The sequence below is a fragment of the Somniosus microcephalus genome, chromosome 22 (genome assembly GCF_052327205.1).
Source record: "Somniosus microcephalus isolate GS21.2 chromosome 22, FLI_Smic_1.0, whole genome shotgun sequence".
NCBI classification, from domain to species: Eukaryota; Metazoa; Chordata; class Chondrichthyes; order Squaliformes; family Somniosidae; genus Somniosus; species Somniosus microcephalus.
In genome coordinates this window covers 12,006,202-12,021,408 of record NC_141008.1, presented here as the reverse complement: position 1 = coordinate 12,021,408, position 15,207 = coordinate 12,006,202, and the positions used below count along the sequence as shown (strand labels likewise).

Below are 15,207 nucleotides of genomic sequence, written 5' to 3'. Positions count from 1 at the left end.
TAGGGGGAGGGCAGCAATTTAGATTAAAAACTGGTTCGAAGGGAGAAAGCACAGTAGGAGTTAAGGGCAGTTTCTCATAGTGGTTAGAAGTGGGTCATGGTGTCCCGCAGCCCACTTCTGTTCACTGCGTATATCAATGATTTGGATATAGAGCTAGAGGGAATGGTGTCCAAATGATACTAGAACAGGAGGCACAATAATTACTAAGAGGAGCAGAGGGAGCTGCGAGGAGATATTGCTAAGATGGTGGAATGGGCAAAAGAGTGGCTGATGGAATTCAATGTCAGTAAATGTGAGGTGGTACATTTAGGTTAAAAAGGTAATAATCCTTGCTCAATGTCTGCCCCTCAATGTTGATTATTATCTTGAAATCCCCCACCCACCCCATCTCAGTCTCTCTCCTCCTGTATCCCAGGCTTCTCAATCTTTCTTCAATTAGGTCCAGTCACTCATTTTGTGTTAAGTGAGCGGCAACAGCCATTTTGTGCTTGGTGCTGGGGAAGCATTTTAGAGTTCCAGCTGTTTGTCTGGACGTGAATTAGCCGAATCAACGAGGGTCATGAGTTGGGCCCACATCCAGGTAAGTGAGTCACACAAGAGCAAAATAGAGCTTCACGGGGGTGGGGGTGGGGGGGGGGGAAGAATTATACATGAATCGATATTTACCCACCCCCTGCCCCCACCCAACCCTACTTCCTTCCGTGTCCGCCTCTGAACAAAACACGGCGTCCGTTTCCACATGTACGCTGACGACACCCAGCTCTACCTCCGCACCACTTCTCTCGACCCCTCCACCGTCTCTACCCTCAGTTCTCACGTGGCTCGGTGTCACGTTTTTGTCTTATACTCCTGTGGAGCACCTTGGGACGTTGTTCTACGTTAAAGGCGCTATATAAATACAAGTTGTTGTTGTAATTATGCTTTGACTGGGGAAGGTGTGATGCGGAAGAGCAGGGATTTCGGGGGAACGAAATAACAACAGAAAATGCTGGAAAAACTCAGCAGGCCAGGCAACATCCGTGGAGAAAAATTAGAGTCGATGTTTCGGGTCGAAACCCTTTTTCAAAATTCGGGTTCACCCGAAACGTCGACTCTAATTTCTCTCCACGGATGTTGCCTGGCCTGCTGAGTTTTTCCAGCATTTTCTGTTGTTATTTCGGATTTCCAGCATCCGCAGTATTTTGCTATCGTACTAGGGATTTCGGGGGCTCAGGTTCACAAGACATTAAAAGCAGCACCTCGAGTGGGAAAGGCCTTAAAAAAGCTGATGGAATACTGGGCTTTATGGCAAGAAGTATCGAATATAAAAGTCGAGCTGTAATACTGAATGTATATAAAGCCTTAGTAAGACCACAGATGGAGTACTGCGTGCAGTTTTGGGCTCCATTCTATAGCAAGGATGCCGAGGCAACAGAGAGGGCACAGCGCCGATACACCAGAAAATTATAAATATAAAGAAAGACTATAAGGTACCCCATAATAGACTGATGAACAAGGTCAGAGAATGTGGAGTCAGGGGACAAGTAGCAGAATGGATAGCTAGCTGGCTTCAAGACAGAAAGCAGAGAGTGGGGGTAAAGGGTAGCTATTCACAGTGGCTGAAAGTGGGTAGTGATGTTCCACAAGGATCAGTGCTGGGACCACTGCTGATCACAATTTACATTAACCATTTAGACTTTGGAATCAAAAACACAATTTCTAAATTTGCAGCTGACACCAAATTGGGGGGATAGTCGATACTGAGGAGGACTGCAACAAGTTACAGGAGAACATTAATAAACTTGCAAAATAGGCATATAATTGGCAAATGAAATTCAGCACAGATAAATGTGAGGCATTACATTTTGGTAGGAAGAATAGGGAGGTCATTTATCACTTGGAGGGTGCGAGTCTGGGTGGGGTAGAGGAACAAAGGGATCTCGCAGTACAAATACACAAATCACCAAAAGTTGCGACACAGGTTAACAAGGCCATAAAAAACAAACCAAGCACTGGGTTTATTTCTAGAGGGATAGAATTGAAAAGTAGAGAGGTTATGCTGAACCTGTATCGAACCTTGGTTAGAGCACACTTGGAGTACTGGTCGCCATATTATGAAAAGGATATAGAGGCACTGGAGAGGGTGCAGAGAAGATTTACAAGGATGGTACCAGAAATGCGAGGGTATACATATCAGGAAAGGATGAACAGGCTGGGTCTCTTTTCTCTTGAAAAAAGGGTGAGGGGTGACCTAATGGAGGTCTTTAAAATCATGAAAGGTTTTGATAGATTAGATACAGAGAGAGTGTTTCCACTTGTGGGGAAGAGCAAAACTAGAGGCCATCAATATAAGATAGTCACCAAGAAATCCAATAGGGAATTCAGAAGAAACTTCTTTACCCAGAGAGTGGTGAGAATGTGGAACTCGCTGCCACAGGGAGTGGTTGAGGCGAATAGTATAGCTGCATTTAAGGGGAGGCTAGACAGCATATGAGGGAGAAGGGAATAGAGGGTTACGCTGATAGATTTAGATGAGGAAAGACGGGAGGAGGCTCGAGTGGAGCATAAATGCCGGCATGGACTGGTTGGGCCGAATGGCCTGTTTCTGTGCCGTACATCCTATGTAATGTAAATCCTATGACTTGAAAAATTGGGGCTGTTTTCATTAGGACAGAGGAGATTACAGGGTGATCCAATAGAGGTGTTTAAAATTATGATGGACACATAGAAGCAAATAATTCCCAGTGACTGCAGAGTTTAGAACAAGGACACATAGATATAAGATTAAATGTAGGAGATTCAGGACAGACAGCAGGAGAAACGGCTGAGTTACATATGGAACTATAAATTAGTCACTCCACATCATTTTGCTTTAATCCTTGTGCGAACAGCTGGAGGTGAAGTCCCTTGTCCGTGAGAAGTGGTCACAGTAATTAAACTGGAATAAGTTGTCTTTGTACAGAAACAGTTACTGCTCATGTTTTTTTATATTAATTTTGTGCATTCTTGGGGTGTGGGCGTCGCTGGCAAGGCCAGCATTTATTGCCCATCCCTAATTGCCCTCGAGAAGGTGGTGGCAAGCCGCCTTCTTGAACCGCTGCAGTCCGTGTGGTGAAGGTGCGCCCACAGTGCTGTTAGGGAGGGAGTTCCAGGATTTTGACCCAGTGATGATGAAGGATCGGCGATATACTTCTAAGTCAGGATGGTGTGTGACTTGGAGGGGAACTTGGAGGTGGTGGTGTTCCCATGCGCCTGCTGCCCTTGTCCTTCTAGGTGAAAGAGGTCGTGGGTTTGGGAGGTGCTGTCGAAGAAGCCTTGGCGAGTTGCTGCAGTGTATCTTGTGGATGGTACACACTGCAGCCACGGTACGCCAGTGGTGGAGGGAGTGAATGTTTAAGGTGGTGGATGGGGTACCGATCAAGCGGGCTGCTTTCTCCTGGATGTTGTCGAGCTTCTTGAGTGTTGTTGGAGCTGCACTCATCCAGGTTCAGTAAAATGATACCTTACTGGGACTTTTGGAGACAAATAGAGAACCCTGTCTTGGTAAAGAATGGAAGTTAGGAGGGGCAAAGTACAACTTCTGAATTCCAAAGAGTATTAATGACGGGCCTGTGGGTGTTTGCTCCCCAGACCATGTCACCCTTTCAGCTGTGAAGGAAAAATAGGAGAGGAGCGACATTAAAAATGACAATTCTGATTCACTAAAGATGACAAAAGCGATCTAGGTAGTTCAGTTTTTGTGCGTTGCTGCTTAATGCGATGGGAATAGAGCATCAGATGAAGGAGTCCTCAGTGTATAAAACACAACCAGTACATTCAGCAGTCCCGACAGCTGGGAGCAAGGTGTAGTTTCGTTTTTAAATAAACTCTCAGATTTACCTGAACCAAAATTTCCACTCCGAGATATTGTTTGGAATTTTAAAAATGTTGGAAAAGGCGTTTCAAAATTCAAGAAGCAGGCCTTTTCTCCCCCCATACCTTGTAATCTGACAAATTATCTCAAATGAATATGTTGTCAAGTTATAACCCCTTAAAAGCCTGGTCTGGTAAAGCACCTGATCAATGGCAGTGTGTTCATTGCTCAAAACTGGACTGAAAATGATCTCTTTGCGCAGTTTACGTGGGAGGGGACCGTTGCTTGCTAAGCTGCTCAGCAGTAAATGGGGTTGCCATTGGTTACTCAACTGAAAGAATTTCTGAACAGTGAACCTCATTAGTTGCAGCCACACCGTCACGAGTAGTATCATGGACCTTAACAGCCTGGAACTTTCTCCATCGTATCATCGATATGGGGCTGGAAATGCAAACCGCAAAATGGATGAATAAACTTACAGAAATATAGAAGGCGGCCATTTTAATCCAGCATTCCAACACTGCTGGTTACATCCACAAAGGAGCTATCTATTCGAGTCCAATTTCCCGGCTTTTTCCCCATGCCCCTTTCATACTTTTCTACCTCATGTGCTTATTTCCCTCTTTTGAACTAGTGAAAGGCAACTCTAGGACTGATATCAGGGAGTTATTCACACAGAAAGCGACCGACGTGGGATTGGACTCGCAGATAGAATAGTGGAGGCAGAAACTCTGCAGTCCTGGAAGGACCAATTGAATGCTGCAATGGGGTGGGGTGGAGAGAGAAAGAGACGGTTGGGTTTCCCAGATAGATGAATTAAGATGGGCTGAATGGCCTTCCTCATCCGTCATTGGCTTGTGATTTTGTGTCTATACTTTAATTCCTGGTTGTTATGAAAACAATTTTAAAAATTGAATACAGCCGTTCTGTGTTTTTAAGAGAATACAGAAACAGTTCCTCAAATTCAACTTTTGCTCTCAAAATAGCCTTCCTCTAAAATCACGTTAACAGGGCTCTTTATTTCTAGTAAGCAGATGTGTTTTCTGTCTCACAGTATGCGCTTTTTATCTTCTGCAACATAACTTCCTGTTGATTTCCTCCTCAGCCCCTTATCCGTGTGCTGTACTTCATGAACTATCCTTCTTCAGGCAGCACTTGGTACTCGATAGGCCCCAGGCCTCGCACGTTAAGTTATCTGCCACTTCCTGACCTATTCCGACCACCTTGCCCAGCCCCCTCCCCTTGCCCGCCCCTAGAAAAATTTCCATATTTTTTTTTGTAAAACCCGTTTACTTAATTTCACACCAGCACGGTTGTATTTTGCAAACTAAAGCCTGTGGGTTTCCCCTCAGCTTTGACTGAACGGTTGCTCTGATTGAGTAACGAACTGAAAGTTTCTGTCACGTGGCTAAGAATTGAAGCAAAAAAAAATTTGAGAGATTTCTACCTTCTGCGTTCATGAGTGAACAAAGACTTTGCGACCCGATTTCCTCCTGTCCTACAAAACACTGCACACAGGTGTGTGTTATGCCTGCTGTTATCATAGAACGATACAGCACAGCAGGAGGTCATTCGGCCCGGCGTGCCTGTGCCGGCTCTTTGAAGAGAGCTCCCCAATTAATCCCACTCCCCCCCTGCTCCCATAACTCTGCAAAATTGGTCCCTTCAAGTATTTATCCAATTTCCTTTTGAAAGTTATTATTGAATTTGCTTCCACTGCCCTTTCAGGCAGCGCATTCCAGATCACAACAATATGAATGTATATTGAAGATCCAATTCACCGGCGAATGTTGATTAGTTCTTACAATGCCTCTTAACCTAACCCTTGCCTTGCCTTTTGCTGTTGACTGCTTTTTCCCTGCAATCATTTCTCTCTGAAGTCTATTGGGACAGTGAGATCAGGTAAGAGTGGTCTGGCTGTGTACTTGTAACCTGCGATGACCTGTATTACAGGCAATGCTTGTTGAAACCATCAACCCACGCGCGTGGAGATTGTTTCCCAAGTGTATTTCTATGATCGTTGTAGCAGCCCTCTGTGGCCGAGGAGGTGGAAAGAGTGTTTCCCTTCATGTTGTGATATGAACACTGACGGACAGGAAAAAACCCACCTCTGGTCCATCCAGCCTCTCCCACACAACTGTGATGCCTTCGTAATTCGTATATTGTCCACCCCAGCCGAAAGCGATGTAATCTCCTGGGAGAGGCCAAAAACCCGATTTAAAAACCCAGGCCCATTTGGGGGAACAAAATCTGGGAAATTCCTCTCCGACCCCCACCCCCATTAAGCGATCAAACCTAGTGCCAGAGATCACTCTGGCCCTTATCATACTATGGCCTTACACAACTTGAGATTGTGACCCTTCGTCCTCCCTAACCTACTTAGTTGAATCAAACTGTCTACAAAAACACAATCTAATCCCTTCATCATCCGATAAACCTCGATCAGATCACCCCTAAGCCTTTGCTTCTCCAAAGTGTAGAGTCCCAACTCTTTGAGCTTAACTTGGTAACTAAGATGCTTTAAATCATGTTTTTAAGATGATCTCCATCCGTCTGTACTCCAGGTCTGCTCCCTGTTAAACCAGAGACAGATTACTTGCTTTAAAGGTCAGAGACCATGACCTTTCACCTCTGATCTGATAAAACATTTAAAAGATAATTAAAGATACATCCCTGCTAAAGTGCATGCTTTATAGATATCTTTATTTCCCCCTTATTCTTGAAAAAATTCCTTAATGATCCTTTTGCACAATTAATGTAGAAGAGAGCTTTCACTCCCTGTAATAACAACAGAAAATGCTGGCAACACTCAGCAGGCCGGGCAGCATCTGGGGAGAGAGAAACAGAGTTAAGGTTTCGGGTTCATGACCTTCCATCAGAACCTGACGAAGGCTCATCGACCTGAAACGTTAACTCTGTTTCTCTCTCCTCGATGCTGCCTGGCCTACTGAGTGTTTCCAGCATTTTCTGTTGTTATATCAGATTTCCAGCATCCGCAGTATTTTGCTATTGTTTTACTTCCTGTATCAGCTTCATATTTGGTGACTGGGCATTTCCTAAAATGCTGGACTTTGTGTCGAAGGAAATTCATCGTTTCAGACCAGTCTTCCTAATATCAGCGTAGTTAGCTGCACCAGAGCAGGTGGGCTGTTGCTCGTCAACAGTGCCGCTTGTTATAGAAGGGTTCAAGAGGGCAGAAGCAGAGAGGATGTTTCCACTTGTGAGGGTGACCAAAACTAAGGGCCATTAATATAAGACGGTCACTAATAAATTCAAATGGGGAATTCAGGAGAAACTTCATTACCCAGAGAGTGGTGAGAATGTGGAACTCGCTACCACAGGGAGTGGTTGAGGCAAATAGTATAGATGCATTTAAGGGGAAGCTAGTTAAGCATATGAGGGAGAGAAAGGAATAGAAGGTTATTCTGATAGGGTGAGATGAAGTAGGGTGAGAGGAGGCTCGTGTGGAGCAGGAACACCGGCACGGACCAGTTGGGCCGAATGGCCTGTGTCTGTGCCGTACACTCGATGTAATTGTGCAGCCTAGAGCAGGAGTGCAGCTTGTGAGCGGGAGGTTGCACGATCCTTTAACAACGGTCCACCATCTGTTCAGCACTAAACCCGCCAGCAGCTTCCCATTTATTGAGGAATACTCTGAAATATGTCCTTGTTTTAAAAAACCGTGTTAAACTTTGGAGCCTGCTTCTTAATGCGTTTAAAAATTATCATAAAGTTTCATCGCTGAAATGTTCCTCCTTTTTCCCCCAACTGCGGTCGAAGGGCACTCCCTTGCATTTCCATAGTAACTGGGGGATTACGGAGAGGATGCTGCAGATTAACAGGCCAAGGGTTTTATATTTACAAGTTCTATTTTAACACTGCAGACATAACAGGTGCTTTCAGCAAGAGTTTTTTCTTTAATGTAACTCGGTTTAAGATTGGATGCTGTAGGTTTGATTCCCACACCTCTGGGACCTGAGGTTAAATGTAGTCCAGTCTAATGGGATGAAAGTCTTCTGGCTGTAAAGGCATTGATGAAATGAGTTGGTGAGTCTGCAGGAATATGGTGACAGTGTAAAATCGCCCACTAATGTAGCACCAAATTGGCAATCTCATTCGGAGAAGCCACAAGATGGCCAGCATGGAAACATTTCTGAGTCGATGCTGCAGTTCTGAGGTTGAACTTGGAGCTCCAGTCCCAAACCTGACCTGGAAGCTGGGTACCAGAAATAGAAAGTCTTCCGTTCCCCAACAGGTCCCTCACCTTGATGAGCACAGAGTTAACCAACAAAAAGCTCTGTCAGGGTTTCAATCAATGGCCCAGTAGGGTTCACTCAGCCCTCGAATCCAGTCCATTTAAACCAACCGTAAAGAAGATAGCTGCAGCTCGCGGAGCAAGGGAGAGACAGTGCAGTTGTGGAGGTAGTGAGTGTGGGTGTATGCCAGGCCTTACTGCAGTGAGACGATCTGTCCGTGGCCTTTCCACAAAGTAGAGCATTCCTGCTTAAAACAGCCAGATCAGGAAATGAGAAAGCACCACGACTCGTGTTTCCCTCAGTCGTCAGCCTAACTTCAGATAGCTGGACCCAGGGAGGACAGTAGGGTTGGACCCAGGGAGAACAGTAGGGTTGGGCCCAGGGAGGACAATAGGGTCGGGTCCAGGTGGGACAGTAGGGTTGGGCCCAGGTGGGAGAGTAGGGTTGGACCCAGGGAGGACAATAGGGTCGGGTCCAGGTGGGACAGTAGGGTTGGGCCCAGGTGGGAGAGTAGGGTTGGGCCCAGGGAGGACAGTAGGGTTTGACCCAGGGAGGACAATAGGGTCGGGTCCAGGTGGGACAGTAGGGTTGGGCCCAGGTGGGAGAGTAGGGTTGGACCCAGGGAGGACAATAGGGTCGGGTCCAGGTGGGACAGTAGGGTTGGGCCCAGGGAGGACAGTAGGGTTGGGCCCAGGGAGGACAATAGGGTCGGGTCCAGGTGGGAGAGTAGGGTTGGACCCAGGGAGGACAATAGGGTCGGGTCCAGGTGGGACAGTAGGGTTGGGCCCAGGTGGGACAGTAGGGTTGGGCCCAGGTGGGACAGTAGGGTTTGACCCAGGGAGGACAGTAGGGTTGGGCCCAGGGGGGACAGTAGGGTTGCGCCCAGGTGGGGCAGTAGGGGTGGGCCCAGGGAGGACAATAGGGTCGGGTCCAGGTGGGACAGTAGGGTTGGGCCCAGGTGGGAGAGTAGGGTTGGGCCCAGGGAGGACAGTAGGGTTTGACCCAGGGAGGACAGTAGGGTTGGGCCCAGGGGGGACAGTAGGGTTGCGCCCAGGTGGGGCAGTAGGGGTGGGCCCAGGGAGGACAGTAGGGTTGGACCCAGGGAGGACAGTAGGGTTGGGCCTAGGGAGGACAGTAGGGTTGCGCCCAGGTGGGGCAGTAGGGGTGGGCCCAGGGAGGACAGTAGGGTTGGACCCAGGGAGGACAGTAGGGTTGGGCCCAGAGAGGACAGTAGGGTTGGGCCCAGGGAGGACAGTAGGGTTGGTCCCAGGGAGGACAGTAGGGTTGGTCCCAGGGAGGACAGTAGGGTTGGGCCCAGGGAGGACAGTAGGGTTGGTCCCAGGGAGGACAGTAGGGTTGGGCCCAGGGAGGACAGTAGGGTTGGGCCCAGGGAGGACAGTAGGGTTGCGCCCAGGTGGGGCAGTAGGGGTGGGCCCAGGGAGGACAGTAGGGTTGGACCCAGGGAGGACAGTAGGGTTGGGCCCAGGGAGGACAGTAGGGTTGGACCCAGGGAGGACAGTAGGGTTGGGCCTAGGGAGGACAGTAGGGTTGCGCCCAGGTGGGGCAGTAGGGGTGGGCCCAGGAGGACAGTAGGGTTGGACCCAGGGAGGACAGTAGGGTTGGGCCCAGAGAGGACAGTAGGGTTGGGCCCAGGGAGGACAGTAGGGTTGGTCCCAGGGATGACAGTAGGGTTGGGCCCAGGGAGGACAGTAGGGTTGGGGCCAGGGAGGACAGTAGGGTTGGGCCCAGGTGGGACAGTAGGGTTGGGCCCAGGGAGGACAGTAGGGTTGGGCCCAGGGAGGACAGTAGGGTTGCGCCCAGGTGGGACAGTAGGGTTGGGCCCAGGGGGGACAGTAGGGTTGGGCCCAGGGGGGACAGTAGGGTTGGGCCCAGGGGGGACAGTAGGGTTGGGCCCAGGGGGGACAGTAGGGTTGGGCCCAGGTGGGACAGTAGGGTTGGGCCCAGGTGGGACAGTAGGGTTGGGCCCAGGGGGGACAGTAGGGTTGGGCCCAGGTGGGACAGTAGGGTTGGGCCCAGGTGGGACAGTAGGGTTGGGCCCAGGGGGGACAGTAGGGTTGGGCCCAGGGGGGACAGTAGGGTTGGGCCCAGGTGGGACAGTAGGGTTGGGCCCAGGTGGGACAGTAGGGTTGGGCCCAGGTGGGACAGTAGGGTTGGGCCCAGGGAGGACAGTAGGGTTGGGCCCAGGGAGGACAGTAGGGTTGCGCCCAGGTGGGACAGTAGGGTTGGGCCCAGGGGGGACAGTAGGGTTGGGCCCAGGTGGGACTGTAGGGTTGGACCCAGGGAGGACAGTAGGGTTGGACCCAGGGATGACAGTAGGGTTGGGCCCAGGGAGGACAGTAGGGTTGGACCCAGGGAGGACAGTAGGGTTGGACCCAGGGATGACAGTAGGGTTGGGCCCAGGGGGGACAGTAGGGTTGGGCCCAGGGGGGACAGTAGGGTTGGGCCCAGGTGGGACAGTAGGGTTGGTCCCAGGGATGACAGTAGGGTTGGTCCCAGGGATGACAGTAGGGTTGGGCCCAGGGAGGACAGTAGGGTTGGGGCCCAGGTGGCACAGTAGGGTTGGGCCCAGGGAGGACAGTAGGGTTGGGCCCAGGGAGGACAGTAGGGTTGCGCCCAGGTGGGACAGTAGGGTTGGGCCCAGGGAGGACAGTAGGGTTGCGCCCAGGTGGGACAGTAGGGTTGGACCCAGGGAGGACAGTAGGGTTGGGCCCAGGGAGGACAGTAGGGTTGCGCCCAGGTGGGACAGTAGGGTTGGGCCCAGGGAGGACAGTAGGGTTGCGCCCAGGTGGGACAGTAGGGTTGGGCCCAGGGGGGACAGTAGGGTTGGGCCCAGGGAGGACAGTAGGGTTGCGCCCAGGTGGGACAGTAGGGTTGGACCCAGGGAGGACAGTAGGGTTGGGCCCAGGTGGGACAGTAGGGTTGGGCCCAGGGAGGATAGTAGGGTTGGACCCAGGGAGGACAGTAGGGTTGGGGCCCAGGTGGCACAGTAGGGTTGGGCCCAGGGAGGACAGTAGGGTTGGGCCCAGGGAGGACAGTAGGGTTGGGCCCAGGGAGGACAGTAGGGTTGGGCCCAGGTGGGACAGTAGGGTTGGGCCCAGGTGGGACAGTAGGGTTGGGCCCAGGGGGGACAGTAGGGTTGGGCCCAGGTGGGACAGTAGGGTTGGGCCCAGGGGGGACAGTAGGGTTGGGCCCAGGGGGGACAGTAGGGTTGGTCCCAGGGAGGACAGTAGGGTTGGGCCCAGGGATGACAGTAGGGTTGGGCCCAGGGGGGACAGTAGGGTTGGGCCCAGGTGGGACAGTAGGGTTGGTCCCAGGGAGGACAGTAGGGTTGGGCCCAGGGAGGACAGTAGGGTTGGGCCCAGGGAGGACAGTAGGGTTGCGCCCAGGTGGGACAGTAGGGTTGGGCCCAGGGGGGACAGTAGGGTTGGGCCCAGGGAGGACAGTAGGGTTGGGCCCAGGTGGGACAGTAGGGTTGGGCCCAGGGAGGACAGTAGGGTTGGGCCCAGGTGGGACAGTAGGGTTGGGCCCAGGGAGGACAGTAGGGTTGGGCCCAGGGAGGACAGTAGGGTTGGGCCCAGGGGGGACAGTAGGGTTGGGCCCAGGTGGGACAGTAGGGTTGGGCCCAGGGAGGACAGTAGGGTTGGGCCCAGGGAGGACAGTAGGGTTGCGCCCAGGTGGGACAGTAGGGTTGGGGCCCAGGTGGCACAGTAGGGTTGGACCCAGGGAGGACAGTAGGGTTGGGCCCAGGTGGGACAGTAGGGTTGGGCCCAGGTGGGACAGTAGGGTTGGGCCCAGGGGGGACAGTAGGGTTGGGCCCAGGGGGGACAGTAGGGTTGGGCCCAGGTGGGACAGTAGGGTTGGGCCCAGGTGGGACAGTAGGGTTGGACCCAGGGGGGACAGTAGGGTTGGGCCCAGGTGGGACAGTAGGGTTGGTCCCAGGGAGGACAGTAGGGTTGGACCCAGGGAGGACAGTAGGGTTGGGCCCAGGGAGGACAGTAGGGTTGGGGCCCAGGGGGGACAGTAGGGTTGGGCCCAGGGAGGACAGTAGGTTTGGGCCCAGGTGGGACAGTAGGGTTGGGCCCAGGGGGGACAGTAGGGTTGGGCCCAGGTGGGACAGTAAGGTTGGACCCAGGGAGGACAGTAGGGTTGGGAGTGAGACATTGTCTTTAAGTTAAATTTAAGGGGTTGGGGCTAATTAAAGGGGAGTGTCACAATAGGGTAACAAAAATTCTGAAGACCTTTGGAAAGGCTCAAAATGCATCTCAAACTGTTATTGGCATTTCCCAAAACTGAAGGGACAGGAGACTAAGAAAAGATCAGAGAAATGAAGAGTACAGGCATCAGTCTGCAGGGGAAAAAAGAAAATGGTTGAGAGATGGCGAAGATAGACTTATCTTTATATTGCTATGCCTTTACCTTGACCTCTACTTACCTGTCACCATCTATCAACCCATGAGAGCAATAATCACTGAGGGACAATCAGGAATATTACTGAGGGATGATTATGAGAAGTATATTATCAAGTGGTAATTATGAGAGGAATATTACTAACGAATAATAATGAGGAATATTGTTGAGGTACAATCAGAGGAATATTGCTGATGGATAGTCAGGAGAGGAATATTATTGAGCAGTAATAACAAGAGGAATATTAGAGGGATATGATCAGTCATTTAAGACTGAGATGAGGAGACATTTCTTCACTCAGAGGGTGGTGAATCTTTGGAATTCTCTACCCCAGAGGTCTGTGGAGGCTCAGTCGTTGAGTATATTCAAGACAGAGATCGATAGATTTTTGAATATTAAGGGAATCAAGGGATATGGGGATAGTGCAGGAAAGTGGAGATGAGGTAAAAGATCAGCCATGGTCTTATTGAATGGCGGAGCAGACTCGAGACTGAATGTCCGACTCCTGCTCCTATTTCTTATGTTCTTATGATAATCATGCAGTTAAATGATAAAATGAGTGGCTGTAAACTAAATTGATATCCTAAGACTTTAAAAGGCCTTTAAAAACTGTATTGTAACATTTAAACACTGAAGGAACCAAACTGAATGATACAATATTGGCCCCACAATTACTTGAATGTCACCAAAATAAAACTTTGAAAAAGGCCTGCTGTAGATTCAGTAAACAATAAATGTGCTGAATGAGATTAATGACTGTGTGTGGGGTCCTTCTAATACTGGATCTTGTCTTTCTCTCCTCAGAAGAAGAAGAGAACAAGTACTTGAAGCGAAGACAGCTGAAGTACTAGGAACAGGCCGGGAACTCTCACTCCTGGAGTGTCACACGTGTGACTGTCTCATCATCCGACACATGTCTGTTCTCTGTAAGGAGTGTGTGGGCCAACGGCTTGCCTTTTCCAGTTTTGTAGCTTGCCCTGTATATAAGTGTGCAATAACGGGACACCTGCTTTATGACGGCAATGTGAGAGTGTGTTTGTGTGTGTGACAGTGAAACGGTCAACTGGAATCACAGAATCACAGAAACCCCACAGTGCAGATAGAGACCATTTCGGCCCATCGAGCCTGCACCGACACATATCCCACCCGATCCCCGTAACCCCTACACCAACACATATCCCACCCTATCCCTGTAACCCCACGTATTTAATCCCCCTAACACTAAGGGTCAATTTATCATAGCCAATCAACCTAACCCGCACATCTTTGGACTGTGGGAGGAAACCGGAGCACCCGGAGAAAACCCACGCAAACACGGGGAGAATGTGCAAACTCCACACAGAATGAACTCTAAAAACTGAATACTGGCGACTTGAGCATTCAGCAGAATGATGGGGTCATTCGTTTAATATTTCCTGCGAGCTCTGCGCCTTTCCCCCCTGATTGTGCTTGCCATGTAATGCAGAATGCCATTGCTCTTGAATCTGCTCCCTAACTTCCGTAAAGAACAATATCCACATAGTCGAGAAAAGACAAGAAATGGCCGCTCGCCGTTAGGTTATTTTTGGTTTATCTCCCATGGAAACCAGGGTGACGTCCTTCTCTATAATGGCAAGGAAATCGCTTCCTGTTGCACGTTTACACTCGGTGGGATCCAGGCAAAAATAAATTCTAACGGTTTGTGACTTCAGTCTGTCTAAAACTCTTGACTGCTGGAGCTGTCCTTTTAAGGGCTATTCGGCAACGATTCCTAAAGGTCAGAAAAGTCAATAAAGCTAGGTGCTTCTCAACCCAGGCCTGACTGAGCACACCAGGAGCTGGAATGTGACTGGACATGCTGGGCTCCAACTGGAATTGTGAAAGGGCGTTCCACAATCCCACTCTAGTCTCTGTGCTGCCTTACTTTTATGTGCGAGTCACAAAGACAGTAGTCGCAAGTTCAAAAACATAATAATAATAATCGTGGTGTAATTTTCCAAGGCAGCGTTCAAAATTCAAAGCTGTCATCTGCTCAGCTTGCTCGTCATTTGTTAGCTGGGCTTGTGCCATTATCGTACAGGATAAAAGAGGGATCGCTCTCATTATCGTACAGGATAAAAGAGGGATCGCTCTCATTATCATACAGGATAAAAGAGGGATCGCTCTCATTATCGTACAGGATAAAAGAGGGATCGCTCTCATTATCATACAGGATAAAAGAGGGATCTCTCTCATTATCATCATACAGGATAAAAGAGGGATCGCCCTCATTATCGTACAGGATAAAAGAGGGATCGCTCTCATTATCGTACAAGATAAAAGAGGGATCGCTCTCATTATCGTACAGGATAAAAGAGGGATTGCTCTCATTATCGTACAGGATAAAAGAGGGATCGCTCTCATTATCGTACAGGATAAAAGAGGGATCGCTCTCATTATCGTACAGGATAAAAGAGGGATCGCTCTCATTATCGTACAGGATAAAAGAGGGATCGCTCTCATTATCGTACAGGATAAAAGAGGGATCTCTCTCATTATCATACAGGATAAAAGAGGGATCGCTCTCATTATCGTACAGGATAAAAGAGGGATCGCTCTCATTATCATACAGGATAAAAGAGGGATCGCTCTCATTATCGTACAGGATAAAAGAGGGATCGCTCTCATTATCATACAGGATAAAAGAGGGATCGCTCTCATTATCGTACAGGA

The 15,207-nt window shown here is 49.9% G+C and overlaps 1 protein-coding gene across 1 annotated transcript in view; it reads left to right on the top strand.

Annotated features, from left to right (window-relative positions):
• Positions 1-14,820, top strand: part of atp2a3 (ATPase sarcoplasmic/endoplasmic reticulum Ca2+ transporting 3) — an 824,766-nt gene extending 809,946 nt beyond the window's left edge. The window contains exon 18 of the mRNA XM_085964184.1: positions 13,321-14,820. Coding sequence (XP_085820310.1) covers positions 13,321-13,367 — 47 coding nt within the window. The 3' untranslated portion in view covers positions 13,368-14,820. The remainder of the gene's footprint in view (positions 1-13,320) is intronic.
• Positions 14,821-15,207: the final 387 nt, after the last annotated feature.